The sequence below is a fragment of the Halichoerus grypus genome, chromosome 11 (assembly GCF_964656455.1).
Source record: "Halichoerus grypus chromosome 11, mHalGry1.hap1.1, whole genome shotgun sequence".
Taxonomy (NCBI): domain Eukaryota; kingdom Metazoa; phylum Chordata; class Mammalia; order Carnivora; family Phocidae; genus Halichoerus; species Halichoerus grypus.
Window position 1 is genome coordinate 87651367 of NC_135722.1, and position 23213 is coordinate 87674579.

Sequence of the window (23213 nt, forward strand, 5' to 3'; positions counted from 1 at the left end):
CCTTATAATGTACTGTTGAATTTGGTTGTGTAATATTTTGTTGAGGAATTTTGCATTTACATTCATCAGGGATATTGGTCTGTAATTTTCTTTCTTCGTAATGTCTTTGTCTGGTTTTGGTATCACAGTAATGCTAGCTTCATAGAATGAATTTGGAAGCATTCCTTCCTCTTCCATTTTTTGAAACATGTTGAGAAGGCTAGGTGTTCTGTCTTCTTTACATTTTTTTTTTTTCAAATTAATCCATGAAGCCATCTGGCCCTGGACTTTTGTTTGTTGGAAGTTTTTTCATTACTGATTGAATTTCATTACTAGTAATTGGTCTGTTCAGATATTGATTCTTCTTGATTAATTGTTAGAATAATTTATGTTTCTAGGAATTTATCCATTTTTTGTAGTTTGTCTAATTTGTTGATGTGTAATTGTAGTAGTCTAATAATATTTTGTATTTCTGGGGTAAGTTGTAACTTCTTTCATTTCTGATTTTATTTACTTGACTCCTCTCTTTTTTTTTTGATTAGTCTGCTTAAAGTTTTGTTTTGTTTTGTTTTTGTTTTTGTTTTATTTTTTAAGTAATTTCTACACCCAGAGTGGGGCTCAAACTTACAACCCCGAGATCAGGAGTTACAGGCTCCACCAACTGAGCCAGCCAGGCATCTCTGGCTAAAAGTTTATGAATTTTGTTTATCTTTTCAAGGAACCAACTCTTAGTTTCATTGATCTTTTCTAATGTTTTTAGTTTTTATTTCATTTATCTGCTCTGATGTTTATTATTTTCTGTCTTCTAACTTTGGTTTTGTTTTATTTTTCTTTTTCCAATTTCTATAGGAGTAAGTTTGAATTGTTTGAGATTTTTCTTGTTTCTATAAAGATTTTATTTATTTATTTGAGAGAGGGAGACAGAGATAGCCATAGAGATAGCAAGAGAGAGCACAAGTGGGGAGGAGAGGGAGAAGCAGGCTCCCTGCTGGGCAGGGAGCCCAACTTGGGGCTTGATCATGACCTGAGCCAAAGGCAGACACTTAATCGACTGAGCCACCCAGGGGCCCTGAGATTTTTCTTGTTTCTTGAGGTAGGCCTGTATTGTTCTAAACTTCCCTCTTAGAACTGCTTTTGCTGTTCCCTTAAGATTTTGAACAGTTGTGTTTCCATTTTCATTTTTCTCCAGGTATTTTTTTCACTTCTTCTTTGATTTCTTCATTGATCAGTTGGTTATTTAGGCTCCAAATGATTGTGTTTTTTCTAATTTTTGCCTTGGAATTGATTTCTAGTTCCATACCGTTGTGATGGGAAAAGGTTCTTGATATGATTTCAGTCTTTTAACATTTATTTTAGACTTGTTTTATGGCCTAACATGTGATATGTTCTGGAAAATGTTCCATGTGCACTTGAAAAGAATGTGTATTGTGCTGTTTTGGTAATGTTCTGTATATATGTATGTCAAGTCCGTCTGGTCTGATGTGTTGTTTAAGGTCACTGTTTCCTTATTGATTTTCTGTCTAGACACCGTATACATCGATGTAAATGGGGTGTTAATGTTCCCTACTGTTACTGTCAGTTTCTTGCTTTCTGTGTGCTATTTACAGTTGTTACATTATCTTGTTGGATTGATCTCAATCATTATATAATATTAGCCTCTTTTTGTATCTTGTCATAGTCTTTGTTTTAAAGTATTTTGTCTGATACAAGTATTGCTATGCCAGCTTTCTTTTTGCTACATTTGCATGAAGTATTATTTTTCATCTTTTCATTTTCAGTCTGTATGTGTCTTTACGTCTGAAATGAATCTCCTGTAGGCAGTATATAGATGGGTCTTACATTTTTATCCATTTAGTTAGCTATTGTCTTTTAACTGGAGCATTTAGTCCATTTACATTTAAAGCAGTTGTGGATGGTTTTGTACTCATTGCCATTTTGTTAATTGTTTTCTAATTGTTTTGTATTTTTTCTCTTATTCTCTTACCTTTTAACTTGACTTCTTTAATGTTATGTTTGGATTCCTTTCTATTTATTTTTAATGTATCTATTATAGATTTTTGTTTTGTTGTCAACATGAAGTTCATATGTAACACTCTTTGTATATAGCAGTCTGTTTTAACTTGTTGGTCCCTTAGGTTGAAACACATTCTAAAAGTCTTACATTTTACTCCCCACCCCCTTATTTTATGTATTTGACTTCATATTTTACACCTTTTTATTTAGTGTATCCTTTTACTAATAACTGTAGATATTGTTGATTTTACTACATTTATCTTTTAACCTTCATACCAGCTTTATAAGTGATCGATCCACCATCTTTTTATATGTTAGCTTTTACCAGTGAAATTTTTTCTTTCATAATTTTCTTACTTTTAGTTATGGCCCTTTCCTTTATGCTTAAAGAAATCCTTTCAACATTTCTTGTAATGCCAGTTTAGTGGTGAACTTTTTAAAATTTTGCTTGTGTGGGAAACTCCTTATATCTCCTTCAGTTCTGAATGAAAACTTTGCTGGTGTAGACTGTTCTTGGTTGTAGGTTTTTTCCTTTCAGCAGTTTGAATATATCATGTCACTTCCTCTGGCCTGAAAACTTGCTGCTGAAAAATCAGCTGATAGTCTTATGTGTGGTCTCTATACTCACTACTGGCTTTTCTCTTGTTGCTTTTAAGATTCTCTCTTTATCTTTAATTTTTGACATTTAAATTCTTAATATGTCTTGGTATGGTTCTTTTTGGGTTCATCTTGTTTGGGGCTTCCATTACTTCCTGGACTTGGATGTCTGTTTCCTTTCTCAGGTTGGGGAAGTCTTCAGAGGCTCCTTAAGTGGAAACCTCAAATCAAGAGCCTCTGTGGGAGATAGTCCAGGCCAACTGGTTACAATCCCAGGTCATTATATAGTCTGAGTGATAGTTACAATATTAAAAGCTGGTATAGCATGGGCCCAAAGCAAGTGGAACAGATACCTGTCATACAGATCTCACTTAGCAACATTGCTGTGTCTCAGGTGAATATTAACCGTTTTTAAAGTGACTCAGAGGGGCGCCTGAGTGGCTCATTTGGTTAAGCATCTGCCTTTGGCTCAGGTCATGATCTTGGAGTCCTCAGATCAAGCCCCGCATTGGGCTCCCTGCTCAGTGGGGAGTCTGCTTCTCCCTCTGCCTCTCCCCCTGCTTGTGCTCCCTCTCTCTCTCAAATAAATAAAATATTTTTTAAAAAGTGACTCAGATGCCTTGGAAAATAGATCTTTCATGCCTTGCCCAAGCCCCCAGTGCCCTTCCTTTCATACTAATCATGATTTAGAATAAGTTGTCTTAACCAAATAGGCATATTATTTTTCAAATGTTCCTTCCATTATTTTTCATTCTGTTCTTTCAGTACACAAACTGAAAAAAAGTGTTATGTAGAATAAAGAGATTGGCTGGTGTGTATGAAAAAACACTCTTGTGTCATGATATTGATCTGAATGGTAATATATCTTTTCTGAAAATCATACTAATTTTTCCTCTGCCTATTCCTTACTTTTCAGAAAACATAATGTGTTTAGTTTGAATTTAATGAATATTAATAATAATTCTTGGAAATCTGGTCACATGTCAAAGAAGATACTAGAAAAACTTTTACTGTCTCAAGTGTTGAACATTCAGTAATTTTAAAAAGTCCAAAAAGAGATAAACCCTCATACTAATTGAGCCCCGTTACTTAGAATAAATCATTTATAAGTATAATGTCAATGGTAATGAGTCTCCATGCCACTCAGTATTCTCTTGTTTTATTCTTTAGCAAGTAAGCAAACATCAGGTTTTAAGTGTTGATTTTTTAAAATGGCAAATTTAAACCTAGCTGTTACAAGAACTTATTCTAACATGTGTCCCAATGAAAATCCTTTATGATCTTTCCTTTCTGTAAGTATAGTTTTGTTAGTATAAGAAATTGCTGCTTAACAAAGTACTTACTATTTTTTTTGTTTCATTGTAAGCTTTAGACCAGTAAAAATGAATGGTTTTGTTGTATTTGGATTGTATGAACTACCTTTGTATTTTAACAAGGATTCATCATTATATAATAGTTTATTTTTTCTGAGGATCAAGTTTTTCATAAATATTTACAGTACTCTGAAAACTCCTTTATGTCCTGGTAGGTGGGGTAAACAGTTGGTTTTAGGGGAATGCTTTCCTGCCTCAAAATATCTCCTGCTTGAAATTCCACCATCAGAAATGCATTCCTTGGTATTAAGTATCTCCTCCACTTAGTCCACTTACAAAATGCCGTTACTAAGGGGTGGGGTCAACTGTTCACATTTGTAGAGCATCTGTGTATGAACAAAATATATAGATAGATTGTTAAACATCCAAACCTTGTAAATCTTTTGTGAAATATGTTACTATTTTCATTTTATAGGTGAGTCAACTGTTGCTGATGGGTGTTAAGTAACTTATGTAAAGTCCTATATCTAGGATAAGGCCCCGCTAAGATTAAATCAGTTCATTCTCTTTTCCGATCATCTCTTTTTACTGAACTTCATCATATCATTAAAGAGAGAATTTATTCTTTTTCAGTTATCTTTTCCATGATAAAGGGACTTCCAAGGACATGCGTGAGGACTATTTTTCTTAGAAAGAACAGCAAATATATCTAGAATTTGTCTTTTTCCATCTCTGTTATTACCAAACTAGCCCAAGGTGCTGTATCTTGTTAGGATGTTGTGATTAGCATTTGTGTTTGCATCCTGTAATCAATGAGAACCATTTAAACTGCTAGAGTGATGTAAAATGTAAATTGAAAATGTTATCTTCATGGTTAACACTCTTCAATAGATATTCACTTTATTTAGAACTGAACCCAAACTGCTAACTAAGGCCTGTGAGGGTCCCACCTGATCAGACCTTGCCTACCTCTTCTGCATCATGTCATGACAATCTGCTCATTCCTTTGTTCTGGTCATGCTAGCTTTCATTCAGTTTTTAAAAGACTAAGTTCTTTCCTACTACTAAGTATTGAACACTGCTCAGCTTGTAACTCTGTTCACACTGTGCACTTGCTGTGTCTGGTGCCTTCTCAGTTTTCAGGATAGAGTTTAGATACCACCTCCTCAGAAGGGCTTTTCCTGACTACCTTCCTTGAGTAGGTTTTTGTTTAATCTCTTCACAGAACGAAGTTAGAATTATTTTACTTATGCATTTATTTATTTTAAAAAGTATTTGTTCAAAAAGATATATGCACCTCTATGTTTATTACAGCATTATTTACAATAGTCAAGATATGGCATCAACCCTAAGTAGCCATTAATAGATGAATAGGTAAAGTTATGGTGTATATATACACAATGGACTATTATTCACCCATAAAAAAGGAGATCTTGCTACTTGTGACAACATGGATGGGACCTAGAGGGTATTATGCTAAGTGAAATAAGTCACACAGAGAAAGACAAATACCATATGGCTTCACTTATATGTGGAATCTAAAAAGCAAAACAAACAGAACAGAAATAGACTCATAAATACAGAGAACAAACTGGTGTTTGACAGAGGGGAGGTGGTTGGCGAGATGGGCAAAATAGGTGAAGGGAGGTGGTACATACTTCCAGTTATAAAATAAATAAATACGGAGTGTGATAACATTGCATGATGACAGATGGTAACTACACTTACTGTGGTGAGCATTTTGTAATGTACAGAATTGTTGAAGCACTGTGTTGTGCCCCTGAAATTAGTATAACATTGCATTTCAACAATACTTCAGTAACATATATTTTTCTCACTAGAAACAAATTCTCAGAAGTCGGAGATTTGATCAACAATACTTCAGTAACATGTATTTTTCTCACTAGAAACAAATTCTCAGAAGTCGGAGATTTGATGGTTCTCTGTTGCATCTCTAATGCTTACTCCAGTTCTTGTACTATGTAGGTCCTCAGTAATGAGAGAAGAACAAATTTTTGTCTTCGAAATTTGATCCTAGGTACATTAGAGATTTCTTTTTCTCTCATCCTTCTTTTTCAGCCATATCAAGAATTGTTGATATTTTGTTACTGGTTGGATAGCAAAAATTACTTGATAGTAATAATTATTAAGGTTAGAAGTTAGCAGTAAATTAAAATTTAAGCAGATATACATAAGGAGTTTTTTGTATTGTTTCTGTTTTGTTATTTATAAAATAAGTGAATTTCTAAAATATTCTGATCGTGTAGTTGATTCTTGAAAAACATTGGTCTGAGTAGCATGGTTCCACTTACACATAGATTTTTTTTTTTTTTATAAATACAGTATATTACTGGAAATGTATCTTCTCTTCCTTATGATTTTCTTTACACTTTTTTCTTCTACCTTATTTAAAAAAAGAATATAGTACATAATATAACATATGAAATATGCGTATTGACTGTTTATTTTATTGGCACGGCTTCTAGTCAAGAGTAGGCTGTTAGAAGTTATGTTTTGGAGGAGCAAAACTTATATGTGGATTTTTGTGTACTGAGGTCAATGCCCCTTACCCCCATGTTGTTCAAGGGTCAATTGTATTTTATTCAGTTTCTTTGGAAATTTGATGATTAAAGCTGTTTTTTTACATATGAAATTTAAAGTTCTTTCATATCTGCTAAAATGGGAGGTATTTTACTATTTTTAGAATTTTCTCAGTGAATTTAACAGTTTTAGATGATTTGCAAATTATATTGAGGTTTTCATTTTGTGAATGATACTCTGTTTAAAAGAACAGACTTTTGCTGGCACAAGAACATTTTTTAAAAATTGAAAGAAATCAGTTCACTGATGTATAAGGAAATGAATTTTGAAATCCAATCCCCCCCACCCAAACTTACTTTTTTAGGCTCTTTTGCATTTTTGTGGTTGGTTGTTGATCTTTATTTCCTTGAGTAATACTGCTTAGAGGGATGAAAACATGATTAGTTTTTAAAAATTAGTATATTTTTTAGAAGTTTTAGGCTCACAGCAAACTTTAGTGAAAAGTACAGGGTTCCTGTATACCTCTTATCCCCACATATGCTCAACCTTGTTCACTATGGACGTCTTTCCCCAACATGGTACCTTTGTTGCAATTGATGCTACATTCCTTTGTCAGCGAGGGTTTAGTCATGGTGTTGTACATTCTGTGGGTTTGGACAAATTTATAATTATATGTACCCATCGTTATGGCATCATACATAATAGTTTCACTGCCCTAAAAATTCTCTGTGCTGTATTTATCTTTCGCTTCTCCCTAGCCAGTGGCAACCACAGATATTTTTACTGTCTGTAGTTTTGCCTTTTTCAAAATGTCATATAGTTTGAATTATTACAGTATGTAGCCTTTCCAGCTTGGCTTCTTTCACTTAGTAATACACATTTAAGTTTCCTCCATGTCTTCTCATGGCTTCTTTCTTCTTAGTGCTGAATAATATTCCTTTGTTTGGATGTACCACAGTTTACATATCCATTCACCAGCTGAAGGACATCTTGGTTGCTTCTAAATTTCAGCAATTATGAATAAAGTTGCTATAAACATTCACGTGCAGGCTTTTGTGTGGACATAACTTTTAGCTTATCTGGATAAACACCAAGGAGTCCCAATTGCTGGAACCTATGGTAAGGTATGTTTAGTTTTATAAGAAACTGACAAACTGTCTTTCAAAGTGGGTTTGCCATTTTGTATTCCTACTAGCAATGAAAAGAAATTTCCTGTTGCTTCACATCTTTGTCAGCATTTGGTTTTACCAATTCTGGATTTTTGCCATTCTAATAGGTGTGTAGTAGTATCTCATTTTAGTTTGCATTTCATATGATATGATAACATATGATATGGAGCATCTTTTCATATACTTATTTATCATTTGCATATCTTTTTGATGAGGTGTCTGTTAAGGTCTTTGGACCATTTTTAAATCAGTTGTTTTCTTATTGTTGATTTTTTTTAAAGATTTTTTTTATTTTTATTTATTTGACAGAGATACCGTGAGAGAGGGAACACAAGCAGAGGGAGTGGGAGAGGTAGAAGTAGGCCTCCTGCTGAGCAAGGAACCTGACGCGGGGTTCGATCCCAGGACACTGGGATCATGACCTGAGCTGAAGTCAGATGCTTAAAGACTGAGCCACCCAGGCACCCCTTATTATTGATTTTTAAGAGTTCTTGGTATATTTTGGATAATAGTCCTTTATCAGATATATCTTTTGTCAGTTTTTTCACTCAAGTCTATTACTTGTCTCTTCATTTTCTTGATAGTGTCTTGACACAGCAGAAAATTTTAATTTCAGTGTAGGTCAGCTCAACAATTCTTTCTTTTTTTTTTTTTAAGATTTTATTTATTTATTTGACAGAGAGAGAGCAAGAGCAGGAACACAAGCAGGGGGAGTGGGAGAGGGAGAAGCAGGCTTCCCGCAGAGCAGGGAGCCCGATGTGGGACTTGATCCCAGGACCCTGGGATCATGACCTGAGCCGAAGACAGATGCTTAATGACTGAGCCACCCAGGCATGCCTCATCAATTCTTTCTTTCATGGATTGTGCCCTAGTGTTGTATCTAAAAAAGTCCATCATCAAACCCAGGATCATCTCTGTTTTCTCCTATGTCATTTTCTGAGTTTTATCATTTTGCATTTTACATTAAGACCTGTGATCCATTTTGAGTGATTTTGTGAAAGCTATAAGGCCTATGTATAGATTTATATTTTTGCCTGTGGATTTTGCCAGTTTTTCCAATACTGTTTTTTGAAAAGACTATCTTTTTATCCATTGTGTTGCCTTTTCTCTTTTGTCAAAGATTGGTTGACAATATTTAGGTAAGTCTATTTCTGGGCTCTCTATTCTGTTACATTGGTGTATTTGTTGATTTTTTTTTTTTTTTGCTAGAACCACACCATTTTGATTATTGTAGCTTTATGATAAGTCTTGAAGTCAGTGTCATTCTTCCAACTTTGTTCTTCTCTGTCAATGTTGTGTTACCTATTCTGGGTCTTTTGCCTCTCTGTATAAACTTTAGAAACAGTTTGTTGATAATGACAAAAATAACTTGCTTTGGTTTTGATTGGCATAGCACTGTGAATCTAGATCAAGTTGGGAAGAATTGACATCTTGACAATATTGAGTTTTCCTATGCCTGAACGTGGTATGTCTCTCAAATTTTTTAGTCCTTTGTCTACTTCTACCAGAGTCTTGTAGTTTTCCTCATATAGATCTTGTACATAGTTTTTTAGACTTATACTTAATTACTTCTTTTTTGGGAGGTTGCTGATATAAATGCTATTGTGTTTTTAATTTCAAATTGAACTTATGCATTGTTGGCACCTAGGAAAGCAGTTGACTTTTGTATATTAACTTTGTATTCTGCTATTTTGGTATAATCACTTCATAGTTCCAGAAGGATTTTAGATAATTATTTGTAATGTATACCTAGATGATCATGTCATCTGTGTACAAAGGCTGTTTAATTTCTTCCTTCCCCATTTGTATATCTTTTATTTCCTTTTCTTGCCTTAATGCATTAGCTATAAATTCCAGTACAGTGTTGAAAAGCAGTGGGGAGGGGTGCCTGGGTGGCTCAGTCGTTAAGCATCTGCCTTCAACTCAGGTCATGATCCCAGGGTCCTGAGATCGAGCCCTGTATTGGGCTCCCTGCTCAGCGGGAAGCCTGCTTCTCCCTCTCCCATGCCTCCTGCTTGTGTTCCCTCTCTCACTGTGTGTCTCTCTGTCAAATAAATAAATAAAATCTTTAAAAAAAGAAGAAAAGCAGTGGAGAGAGGGGACATCCTTGCCTTGTTCCTGATCTTATTTGGAAAGCTTCAAGTTTCTCACTATTACATATGATACTCACTGTAGTTTTATAGACATTCTTTATCAAGTTGAGGAAATATCCCACTAATCTTAGTTTACTGAGAATTTTTATCATGAATGAGTGCTGGATGTTGGCAAATGCTCTTTGGACATCTGTCAATGTGATCATGTGATTTTACTTCTTTAGCTTATTGATGTGATTAATTTCATTAACTAATTTTGAATGTTGAACCAGCTTTGCATGCATGCCTGGGATAGATTCTACTTGGTTGTGGTGTATAATTATTTTCCATGTTGTTGGATTTGATTAGCTAATAATGTTGTTGATTTTTTCATCAGTATTCTCGAGAGATACTGTTCTGTAGTTTTCCTTTTTTGTAATGTCTTTGTTTTGTTTTGGTAGTAGGTTAATTCTAGCCTCATAGAATGAATTGGGAAGTAGTCCCTCTGTTTCAATCTTCTGAAAGAGATTATAGAGAATTGGTATAATTTCTTTCTTAAATATTTGGTATAGTTCAAACATTGTGAACCAATCTTGGCTTGGTGCTTTCTCTTTTGGAAGTTTATTAATTAGTGATTCAATATTTTAAATAGATATAGGCCTTATTCAGATTATCCATTTCTTTTTGTGTAAGTTTTGGCAGATTGTGTCTTTTGAGGACCTGGGTCAGTTTCATCTAGGTTATCAAATACGTGAGCATAGAGTTATTTATAGTATTTATTATCCTTTTAATGTTCATATGATCTGTTGTGATGTTCTCTCTTTCATTTCTGATATTAGTAATCTGTGTTTTCTCTTCTTTTTGTTTTACTTAGCCTGCCTAGGGGTTTATTGATTTTATTGATCTTACCAAAGAATCATCTTTTGGTTTTGTTAATTTTCTCTATTGATTTCCTGTTTTAAAGTTCATTGATTTCTATTATCATTTTTTTATTTCTTCTGTTTACTTCATTTAAATTTTCTCTTTTTTAAAGATAGAATTGTATATAATTGAGTTTAGCTCTTTCTTCTTTTCTAGACTTCTAGGTCTCTCCAATTCTGGGGAGAGCAGTTTGCCCTGTGACCTCATTTCTCTCACGGATCTATGAAGAGTTACTGATTTTTCAGTTTGTTACTTGTTAGGACAGAGTGGCAATCTCTAAGCTCCTTATATATTGGAAAAGAAACTGGAAGTCTGATTATTACTTTTAACCTGACAGACAAGATCATTTCTGAAATGTGACTGAATCACAATGTGTTTTCATTGGGCTTCTTACTTTTATGTGGTACTTCATAAGACAGAGCCAGAGGAACTAAAAAGTTGAACTTGCAGAACAAATGTAAAGCACAATACAATGTATTTCAATGCCTCTTTTAAAAATATATTTTGCATACTTATATAGGAAGAAGTCCTAAGTAAGAAAGGCCTTCCAACTTCTTTTTTACTTCTTTTAAGCAAAAAAATTAATATCTTAGTGTAATAAGCCATTTAATGTATCACTTCAGAATTCATTCAAGGAAATTTCTTGACTAAGAAACTATTTGAATAAATGTGTTACAGCTCTCAAAGGGCTAATAGTTACATCAAATAGTTTTGCTAGACATGCAGTATAATAGGTTTTGTTAAGTTTGCTAAATGCTATTTAGCAGTATACAACATATTTTAGTAGAAAGATTGGCAAAGATGTGAATAGATAATTCTTTTAAGATTGATTTTTCAGCATTAGGGAAGATGCAGCAAAATAGGCACAAACAGTAAAAATTGGTACAACCTTTCCATTTTTAGAAATTGTGTGTGTGTATTTTAACTTTTTATTTAAAAATAAGTTTAGTCTTACAGAAAATTTGCAAAAATAGCATAGATAAATCCAATATATCCTTGCACTTAGGTTTGACTGATGTCACATTTTTAAGGAATTTATTCTAAAGAAGTGTAAGACATTGGAACATAGACTTAAATACAGATGTGTTATTACAATCTTGTTTTCAATTATTGTCCTGTAATCTGGGAACTTTCCAAGTCTATCAGTTTGCACGTTTCAACAGCTTTTCCAAAATTAGTCTTGTGAAGGTATTGTTCTAGTGTCAGTGATATTAACGGTTTCAGCCAAACTAATATTTGCCTGTTATATGACAAGGATGTGGCTAACATAGCATTCAAAAGGTATTTTTGTGACAGGCAGCTATACCAGTGAGAAAAATATCAGTAGAGATAACCAGTGTTTAATGAATGATTGGCAGGTAGTGTGCTCAGTGACTTATGTGCATTATTTGATTTAACCTTCCAACAACCCCAGGTACCGTTAACTTTCTGATTTTACAGATAAATAAACTGAGATTTAGAAGAGTTACCTAAGGTCACATCCTAACAAGTAGCCCACAATAGTCTGCATTTTTATCCTGCTTTACTGATTACCACTCTCCTCATTCTTTTCTCTCTTCTCTCTTTCCTGTGTTTCACAATCTTATAGGTCTAGAAATCTGTTTTGTATGCCAAGGAAAAGGTGATATTCCAGGTACCAAATGTTACCTTATGTCTTAGTTTGGGGTGCCTTCACAAAGTATCATAGACCGGGTACCTTATAAACAATAGAAGTTTATTTCTCACGGTTCTGGAAGCTGGAAGTCAGAGATCAGGCGGTCAGAATGGCAAAGTTCTGGTGAGAGCCATTTTTCAGATTGCAAACAGATGACTTCTTGTAATCTCATATGGCAGAGAGTAGAGAAGGAGAAGCAAGCTTTTATGACTCCTCTAAGGGTACTAATCCCATTCATGAGGGCTCTACCCTCCTGACCTTATCTTATCCTGATTATTTCCCAAAGGCTCCACTTCTTAAAGCCATCATATCAGAGGGTTGGGTTTTTATATAGGAGTTTTGGGGAGACACAAGCAGTTAGTCCCTAACGTTTTACAATCATTTCAGAATATTCGTCATTTAGTAAGGAATGCTTAATGAAAAATGATTAAAAGCAGAGCCAATTTCTGTTCTAAAAGCACCGGGTACCAACAAATGCAGTACTACATTTTCTCTTATATTGACCATTTTGCTTAGTCTGTTGGCTCAACAAGAGTAATAAATGTGAATGTACCAGGTTGTCAAGTTACTTCACTCCTTACCTCCAATATAGTGGAATGATTATACACATGTTTAGAGTTGATCCTGATTAACTGCTTCACCTTTGTACTAGCGACTTAAAATGCTGATGCTACGTTTTCTTCTGAAAGAAAACAGTAAAACAAAACAAAAATAAAATGTTACCAAGATATATGAATTATTTTTAAATAATGATATTAAAATAAAATGAAATAATGATATTAAATTTAAGATTTACTTTCTAAAACTAAAGCTGGTAATTCAGCCATATGGGAAAATAACCTGTGACCTCTAAAGATACGTTACCTTCCCTGGTTGTTGAAACCCTGATGTACTTAAAAGTAATCAATAATAGTGTTTTTCTTTTCTTTTTTTTAAAGATTTTATTTATTCATTTGAGACACAGAGATACAGAGAGAGAGAGAGAGCACGAGCAGGGGGAGAGGCAAAGGGAGAGGGAGAAGCAGGCTTCCCGCTGAGCCAGGAGCCCAATGTGGGGCTCGATCCCAGGACCCCGGGATCAGGGCCTGAGCCAAAGGCAGATGCCCAACCATCTGAGCCACCCAGGAACCCAAATAATAGTGTTCTTGTTTCTTTTGAGTTTCTGAGCTTTTGGTGACCAGTCATTTGTTCTGCTATATACCATGGAGTTTTGTTTACTAAACTAATGTTTAGTCAGGTTAATTTGTTTACTGTTACTAATTTTAGTATGTTTGGCCCAGAACAAGTTCTCTAAATCAATAAAGAATAGAAATAACCAGCATGTACTGAGACATTTCTGTTACCTGGTACTCTACTAATCACTTTACATTAATTTACTTAATTAAATTCTTAAATAGCCAGGATTCACAATGGGGACATTCTGATCCTAACGTCAATTTCTTAGCTGTTTCTTTATTTCAAGAGGTAAATCTGTATATTTTTAGAATCTGTGCAGGTAATGTAAATAAGGTAAATAGCTTGGTGTGGTAATTACTTGGTCAAATTAGACTTTGCAGTGCTGTACCTAAAGTATTCATATACATTTATTTATTTATTTTTTAAATGGTTGGTGTTTTTTTTTTAAGATTTTATTTATTTATTTGACAGAGAGAGAGAGACAGCGCAAGAGGGAACACAGGCAGGGGGAGTGGGAGAGGGAGAAGCAGGTTTCCCGTGGAGCAGGGAGCGCGATGCGGGGCTTGATCCCAGGGTGGGATCATGACCTGAGCCGAAGACAGACGCATAACAACTGAGCCACCCAGGCGCCCCCATATACATTTTTTTTAAAAGCACTTTAGGCCAAACCCAAATTAGAAGATAGAGTGGATAAATTTAAAATACCATGGATTGTGGCCATAAAGCCTTCTTGTCCAGATGATAATTTAAATTATTTTTATTTGACATGTATTTTAATTTCTATTCTCTCACATACCTATCTGAGATTTTGAGTGAATTACTTAATTTGTGATTAGATCCATAGAGAAGGAAATAAAATCTTGTTACTTGTTTTGGACAATGCACTGTATACCTGCATGTATAGTAAAGGTATAAAATGCATCTATGCATGATAACAGTGCATATCAACTCCTGTCCTCACCTTTAGAAGAGGAACACAAAAGAGTGGGCTTTGTATCTATAATAATTGGTTCTTTTAAAAAACATACAGAGCTTTGAAACAAAAAAGTCAACATCTGTTTAATCTCTGTGATAGAGACATAAGTATGTGATAAATTATTTTGTGTACTTTTCTGATATTTGAAGTGTTCCATAAAAATGTGTGTATGAAAGAGAAAATAATTGCAACTATATGCTGTTTTTCTTTTATTTTTCTGCTTTTGTTGTTTATTTTCATTTTTTAATTTTTGTCATCCAAAGGAATAAGTATTGAACTGCCTGTGGGTATTTAGGAAATCTTTGGGTTAGAAGGCAGTGGAAGAACTGAGAAAACAGAGGAGCTTACTTCAGCAAAGAGTAAAAGAATGACTTTCCATAGCAGAAGAAACAGCACTTAATGATCGGGGAGGCAAGAAAGGGAACAAACATCTCATGAACTGAATAAATGCAAGTAATTGAGCATAACTGGAAGCAAAGAAAGGGCATGGAGGAGTAATGACTGAGATCAGCGTATAAATTTAGACAGAGCTCAGATGATGAAAGCCATGATATGTGCAAATATGTTTGGACTTTATCCTGTGGATCACTGATTCCCAATTCAGGCTGATCATCAGAATTAACTGGATCCCATTTCAGCCTCATAGAACTAGTATTTCTTAGAATAATGACCAGGACACTGTTCTTTAAAAGTCTCTGCCACATATATGGTCTTATTTCATTCTAAAAACCCTCTCAGACAGGAGTTGGTATTGTTCTCCACCTATGTACTATAGAATTATAGTCCAGAGTAGGACAATACAAGTTTATCATGTAAGTTTTAACATACCTGTGTTTAGAATTCAGTACATCTCTACTAGGAAGTGATGCCTTCTGTTTCTGCCCCATTTGGCTGGGGCAAATGGAGAAGAGCTACACTAAAAGCGTTTCTTCAGTTCTGAGATGGTTGCTCTGAAGGCTTTTTCCTGCAGTCCTTCCAGATCTTTTATGAGATGAAAGCATCTGTATAAAATTAGGTTAAATTGCAAAACTAAATGGTGTGCAGTTGGGATCTGCTCATCAGTGCTGACCATGGAGGTTTTTGAAGGATTTTTGATAGTGTGACCTGATAAGCTTTGTATTTTGTACTGGTGGTGAGGGGAGCAGGGGATATCAAAGGTAAGGAGCATTAGCAGTATTCCAGGTAAGAAAGGATGTTCATCCCTACTAAAGCTTGGGTTATAGGAAGTAATAGAGCCAAGAGAAAATTAGAAGGTAGAATGTAATAAATATGCTCTGTGAGTGGACAAATTATAAGCGTCTTTTTTTTCTTACCCATAGGGCAAAAGTTGGATTGTTAAAAGAAGTTATGAAGATTTTCGGGTACTTGATAAACATCTTCATTTATGTATTTATGACCGACGATTCTCCCAACTCTCAGAGCTTCCCCGTTCTGATGCCCTGAAGGACAGTCCAGAGGTAAGCATTTAGTACTTTGCAGCAGTAATCACTATATATAAATTAGCAGAAAGTTTTGTCTGTATACTAAATAAAAGCTTAAGTTGAACACTCAGGATGATTCCTGGGATTATTAATTATTTCATAACTGAAAAATTAGTAATGCTATGTAGAATGTTTAGAATTAAAGTAGGTTTGGAGTGTAATTTTATATAAAAGATTCATAATATATAAACACGCTATATATATGAGCAGACCGTTCTTCAAAGAGAACATAAAATATGGAAGCAAAAATATGGAAAAATGTTGACCTCACTAATAATTAGAGAAAGGCATAATTTATGATGACATGCCATGTCTGTACCCTTACCTCCACTCCTCCCAAATTTCTAGTAAAAATAGAAAAGATTTTTAAAAAATGTAAATGGGAAGAGATTCTTTATAACACCAGATAATAACAACCATCAAAATTGTGAGGAATCTTTGAGAGTAGATGGGGTAAGATTTATGGGGGTGAGCAAATACAGCATAAAAAACACGTACAAGAGGATTGAAGAAGACAGATAAACTAGAAATATTGATCGTAAAAGCTGAATAAATAACTGAAAAGAGCAAACAAGGCTTTCAGAAGCATGATTACTATCCTCAGAGAGAAAGTGAGGCAATCTATCATGAAATGAGAGCAGAGTTTTATAAAAATAAAAAAATCAGAGATCTTAGAAATGAACATGTACTTACTTAAATTAATTTTAGTCATAGCAAACCTCAGTAGTTGGACTGTGTGCAAAATGGACACAGATGAAGAGGGTATTAGTGAGCTGGGAGAGCAAATTTTATAAAAATATAGCCTCAGAAGGGAGAGTAGGATGAAAAGTTGTGGGAGAACATTTGGGAATCATGGAGAATGGATCCTGAAGTACCTACTTCCCTCTTCTAGAAGTTCTAGCAGGATACAGTACATGGAAGTAACTAAAATTTAATATAAGAAATTCCCTAAAACTAAGGAAAGGCATATTTCAGATCAGATGGGCCCAGTAAGTGCTAGGTATGATGACAGAAAAGACATGCATCTAAAAACACTATAGTGAAATTTCAAAATGCCAACACAGAGAGAAAACCCAAAAAGCTTTCAGGGAGCAAAACACATACTTTCTTAAAAGAACAAGAATCATAATTGACATTAGACTCCTCAGCAGCTGCAATGGATGTTTGAAAAGAGTGCAGATACTTTTCAAGTCCTGAGGGGAAGCCATTTCAAATCTCTAATTAATTCCAAGGCAATTAAGTAGGTAGGACAAAGTAGAGACCTCCTCAGCCATGTAAGAACTGACACAGCAGCAGGGTCTCAGGAACATCTTAAAACCACAGATTCTTTTGTGTCATAGGAAACCTAGAAGTCCATCTCCCTTTCCCATCTCCACCTATTTGTCACATTTTTCTTTCTCAGGCTGTTTTAGGACATGACCACTACGAATAGGTCCCAGGTTTTTAATCTCTTTTTTTAAGACAGCTGACAGAATGAGTTGAAATTTGTATCATAATTTACTAATTCCTGCAGTAACTCCTGTTAGGCCAGCTAATGTTCAGTCACATTTCTGGACCAATCCACGGACTCCTGGTGTGCAATCACACACGAACATGGCTGTCCTGTCACAGCTGCATGCCTGGAAGATTATAGCAGGTCTCGTAGAGTTTCAAGGTAGCCAGGGGGAAGCTGGGCAGAAAAGCCAAATATGTGTCTGCTGTAATTATCTTTTTTATATTTTCAGTATAAAAATAGAGACAGCAATAAGGTTAGAAGCTATAAAATAGTATGACCCCTGATGATGAGGAGATAGTGAAGTTCTTCACAAGACAGGGGATTTCTATGTAAGTTCCTGTGGTTTCACTTCATGAAACTCTCGAGCCTCTGTGAAGAATCCCCTATAACTATTAAAATGCTTAAAAATCTGTAGATTTTTTGCCCCAGAAACAACCAGTTTATACCAGTTACTTGGACAGAGAGTGCTGTATCTTGAGTTTGAATTACCACTGAATCTTCTCTTTCTCTCTAGTCTGTCACTCAGATGCTTATGGCTTACCTATCCCGCCTTTCAGCTATTGCTGGCAACAAGATCAATTGTGGACCTGCCCTTACTTGGATGGAGGTATTATCTAATTCACCTCTTACCAAATTTATTTTTAAACTACTTAAGAAATTAATATTAATTTAATTTTGATAGCTAATGAGTTTCAGGAATCAAAGAAATGGAGTTTATTCTTACCTTTGGAAGGATAGATAAAGTGATACATTAAGTATTTTTTATCTAAAGTCTGTCTTTGAGAATCCAGGAAACTAATCTAAATATATCTTGTGAATTGCAACGGCACCTCTTATTTTGGCGTTGACTGTATTAATGTGTACATTTAGAAAGGTGTATATATACATATATATATTTAGTTGACTTAGTAATTGAAAATATTTTTCAATTATTTATGAACAAGAGACAATTCATCTTTTAAAGAGTCCAATTTAAGATTAAGTATTATAGTATCCAGAAAATACGTTAGGTATTTCTCCTTAATTTGCATATGTAAAATTATATTATTCTCTCCTCCCAGTGGAATTGGGAAGACAGGATGGAAAATAGAAAGAATATGGAACTTTGAGCCAGGCCAACCTGCACGGAGATACTGGCTTTTCCATTATTGGCTGTGTGATCGTGGACAAATTATTTAATTTTTCATAAATTATATAACCTCTTTTAGCTTTAGCATCTTCATCTTTAAATGATGATAATTATGTTAAGTATCTTTTAGAGTTATGAGGATTAAATTAAATCATGTTCTGTGCACAGCACAATGACAGGTGTACATTAAGTACTCAATATATAGTGTTTGTTTTTTTAAGATTCTGTGGGTTATGGCCTTTCTAAATCAAACTGAATATCTTTTATAGATAGTCAAAGAAACTTTTGCAAGTCCCATGTCTTTAACCATCTCATAGTCCATTTTCTTTGTTATAGATTGATAATAAGGGAAATCATCTTCTAGTTCATGAGGAATCATCCATTAACACTCCTGCTGTCGGTGCTGCCCACGTTATCAAGAGGTACACTGCTCGGGCCCCTGATGAATTGACTTTAGAGGTAAATGACTGAAGACTCTGTGTCAGCTCAGGCCCTTTTTCCTATACTCCCATTATCTTTCAGCCTGGATTGCTATCTATTTTTATTTAATGACCATATTCATCCTTGAAAATTCAGCTTGTATCTCCCATTTCTTCTAGGAAGTCATCCTTGATCTTCTCCCTAGTCCTTGCAAATATATATCCCCAAATAGCCTGGATTGACATTTCTTTTTTAAAAATATTTTATATTTAAGTAATCTCTACAGCTAACGTGGGGCTCGAACCCACAACCTCAAAATCAAGAGTTGCATGCTCTACCGACTGAGCCAGCCAGGCACCCCTATCTCTGACATTTCACTTATTACACTCAGTCATAATTGTAGTCCTGTTTATCTCCATGATCTTCTTTAGAGCCAGGTCTCAGTCTTTTGTCTTTGTGTTTTTAGTACCTAAAAACAATACCCAATGATACTTTCTTCTCATTGTTCAAAGATTGAGTTAAAGAACAAATGAAAAGTGAAATGAACATTTCTTGCTATCAGATGTGAAAGGAGGGTAATTAAGTTTCTTCCTTTAATATTGGCTGATGAGAAACAAAAAACTGCTAACAGTTACTCAGTTTAAGAAAAAACAATATAAATTTTTAGGTTCCATACATGAAGGAGTGCATGTCTTGAAAGATGCCGTGTTTGTTAGCAAGTATGGCTTTGTGAAGATGACTCTTTCATGGCCTGAAAAATCAGTTGTTAGTATACAAAGAAAAATTCTTTTTTTTTTTTTTTTTTTAAAGATTTTATTTATTTGACAGAGAGAGACACAGCGAGAGAGGGAACACAAGCAGGGGAAGCGGGAGAGGGAGAAGCAGGCTTCCCACTGAGCAGGGAGCCTGATGCGGGGCTTGATCCCAGGACCCTGGGATCATGACCTGAGCCGAAGGCAGACGCTTAACGACTGAGCCACCCAGGCGCCCCTACAAAGAAAAATTCTTAAAGCAATATGTATACCATAGTAACATTAGTTCTGAAGTACTTAACTATGTTTTATCCCAGAAATCATCACTTACTTTGATTGAAGAATGTAACTTCCATTAAATATATTGTTAAAAACTATTATTATGATTTTTATATTTATGATTTTGTAAAAGTTTGTATAAACTCACTAGTTCATCTTTTAGAGTGAAGAAAGTAAGCTATTTAGTGGAAATGTTATATTGTACCATCTATTGAAAAAAGTTGTCATCAAACTTGGTATTTACTAAGGATAACCAAGTAATTGTAGACATTGCAGGCCTTTGTTATATGACTAAATAAAATATATCAAGTGCTCGAAACAGTATGTAGCACATGGCAAGCGCACACTAAATGTGTATTAATAAAAGTTGTGCTTGTTCTAAATATGAGTATTTTAAACTGCCCCTTGTAAGTGGATCTGATCACTTTTAGTAACAGTAACAATATTTTAACAGAAGTGGTGATGATGGTATGATGCCTGGCATTCAAAAATCGTATGCTATAAATTTGGCTTTCTGAAGTTACTGCACATATGTTAGTTGGATCCCAGTCTTTGTGCTGCTTAACTTTTTTTAGACCTCTTCTTTACAAATGGTTAAGATTATTAAATTTTTTATAGAAAAAGGTGTTATGTTTTTCCAGAAACAATTAGCCAGAGAATAAGGATTGTACTTTAACTTTTTGTTCTAGTTCAGATTTAAATTCTAGACATAACAATTGGTTTAAAATTTGACTAAAAAAATTTCACTTAAAATTTTTCCTTGTAGGTGGGAGATATCGTTTCTGTTATTGACATGCCCCCAAAAGTGTTAAGCACATGGTGGAGAGGCAAGCATGGATTTCAGGTAGGCAACAAAGAATTAGGTGTGAACAAGTTCAAAAAACAGTTTTTGTTTATTCTTCAGTAATATTTCTCTTTACAGCATGTACTGGCAATGGACTTTGTCAGCAGAGGTAGAAAAATGTAGATGATATTAGACTTCGATTTCCTTTTCTACTTACTCTTGTGGTTGTTTTATCTTCTTTTTTAAATGGTGATATAACCAAGTTTGAGCAGAATCACAGGCCTGATGACCACTTTTAGATTATCAAGCCTGTAACTCTGCCTTGCTTTTAATACTGGTTTTGAATCATGATTCACATATATTTTCTAGTCTCTAGAATTAAGTCAGTTTGATCAATATTTTTCTTTGAAAATGTATTGTAACTGTTAATTTAAACAATGTTAATTGCATACCAACAACAGCATCTAAAGCAGTCTCATTTCTTTTTTTAAATATGCCTCAATAATTTGAGAACTGATAATGGCCTCTTTAGATTGACTAACACCAATTTCCATAGGATTATAGGGTTGTTTTTTTTTTAATCTGTTAAAATCATCCATAGAAGGACATCTGAAAATGCCTTCAAATTGTGTCTTTAGTATATAACCTGTTCGTTTTTTGTGGTCTTTTTATAAAAGTGTTCCTAAAATGCTACATAAATAGAATGTTCATGCTATATAGCTAGAAATATTAATAAGTATTTTATAATACTTGAGCTTTGCATATTAAATAGAAACTAGTATTAGGTTTTTATAAAATGTATTTTATTAAAAAATAATCATACAGTTAAAAACAGGATAGCATGGTGGTTAAGAGCATGGGCTTTGGTGCCAGATTGCCTGGGTATTACGCTGTGTTATCTTGAGCTTGTTAATTTTACTTTTGTGTGCCTCAGTTTCCTCAGTTGTAAAAAGGGGATTGTGGGACTCTTCTTTGTTTCATAAGATTATGGTAAAGATTAAATGTGTGAGGATAAAATATGTAAAGTACATAGAATAGGCCTGATAATATTTTTCACTCAAAAAATATTGATTTTTAAGTTTAAATAATTCTGTTTTTTTTACAAATTTAATTTTATCTATCCTTTTATCTATTATAAAAGCATCTATAGCAATTTAATTTGATGACCAGAAAAATCATATCCATATTATACCACAAATTGTCTTGTTTGTATAATTGGGGTCTTTTATCTGTGCTCTGATTTCTTAATTGCTATGCATAATTGGTGCATTTGATTAAATATAAAACTAAATAGAAAAGTAGTGTTATTTTTTTTCCTACTAAGGGGTCAATTCTCCATGTTCATAAGCTGTAGGGTCTAAAAGATGATAGAAAAATAAATTTGGCTTTAAGATGGTAGTTAAATTTTTTCTTGATATTGGTACCTTTCTTATAATCTTAGACAAGTCATTTGCTTTCTTTGTACTTTAGTTTCTTCTTAATTGGAGAGTTCCATTTAGAATCTCTCTAGTTCTTCTCAGATTTTCCTTCTGTTATTGTAAAAATGGTAGTAGGTTTTCCCTTCTTTCATGTGACAGATATTTATTGAGATCTGACTCTGTGCTAGGTATAGATTTATCTTCCTAACTCTTTCATTTAGAGTCACACAGATTAGTTTCTTGCCTAAACAGATTATTCTTTTAAATATTAATATATAAATTAACAATTTTTAAAAATTAGCTTGTTGCCAAAACAATTTAAAATAAAAACAGATTTTTAAACTTAAAGGATTTATTTGTAATTGATATTGAAAGGTTTTTTATATAGCATTGCTATTTGTTTTCATTCTAATTGGTCCTGGAAGGACAGTCATTTCTGTTGAGATCATGTTGGAAAATATGGATGTGAGAAGAGGAGTTGATTGTGGGCATTGGGGGGGGGTCACCCATAAAACTAGTAGCAGTCTTTAAATATCACTGTCAAAACTTCATTTATAGAAGGAATCCAGTACTTTAAGGAAATAATCCACACAGTTCACTCTTCCTTGATGTTCCTAAGCACTCACCCATTTGTAAGACTGCCTCATTTATTGCAGGAGAAGGTGTGAATGGAAAGGCATGTACTGAGCATCTGTTATGTGCAAAGTATTGCTGGGCACTTTATACACAATGTTTTCTTTAATCTTCACAAAACTATTAACCCCTTTTATGGAGGGGAAACAGTTTGAGAGGGTTAATAAACAGTCAAGATGCCAAATCAGTAAGAGATGGAGTAAGGACTCAAATTCAAATCTGCTCGATCACATTGCCTGAGAAGCGCTAAGGATGATTTCTGCATTTACTCTCATATTACTAAATTTATCCTCAGTTCTCTACCCTATGGAAAGGAACATCTTTCCTTCCCAGCCAGCAAAGGAATGCTGTAAAGATTAACCAACAGAGGACTGTAAAGCATACAGGTTTACTGGTCGAAACATTGCTGTT

At 34.3% G+C, this 23213-nt stretch overlaps 1 protein-coding gene across 6 annotated transcripts in view; it reads left to right on the forward strand.

Moving 5' to 3' along the window:
• Positions 1-23213, forward strand: part of ARHGAP32 (Rho GTPase activating protein 32) — a 311464-nt gene that overhangs the window by 199909 nt on the left and 88342 nt on the right. For all 6 annotated transcript variants that reach the window (XM_078058771.1, XM_078058770.1, XM_078058768.1 and 3 more), the window contains 4 exons: positions 15731-15868; positions 17902-17994; positions 18853-18975; positions 20734-20811. In XM_078058771.1, coding sequence (XP_077914897.1) covers positions 15731-15868; positions 17902-17994; positions 18853-18975; positions 20734-20811 — 432 coding nt within the window. The remainder of the gene's footprint in view (positions 1-15730; positions 15869-17901; positions 17995-18852; positions 18976-20733; positions 20812-23213) is intronic.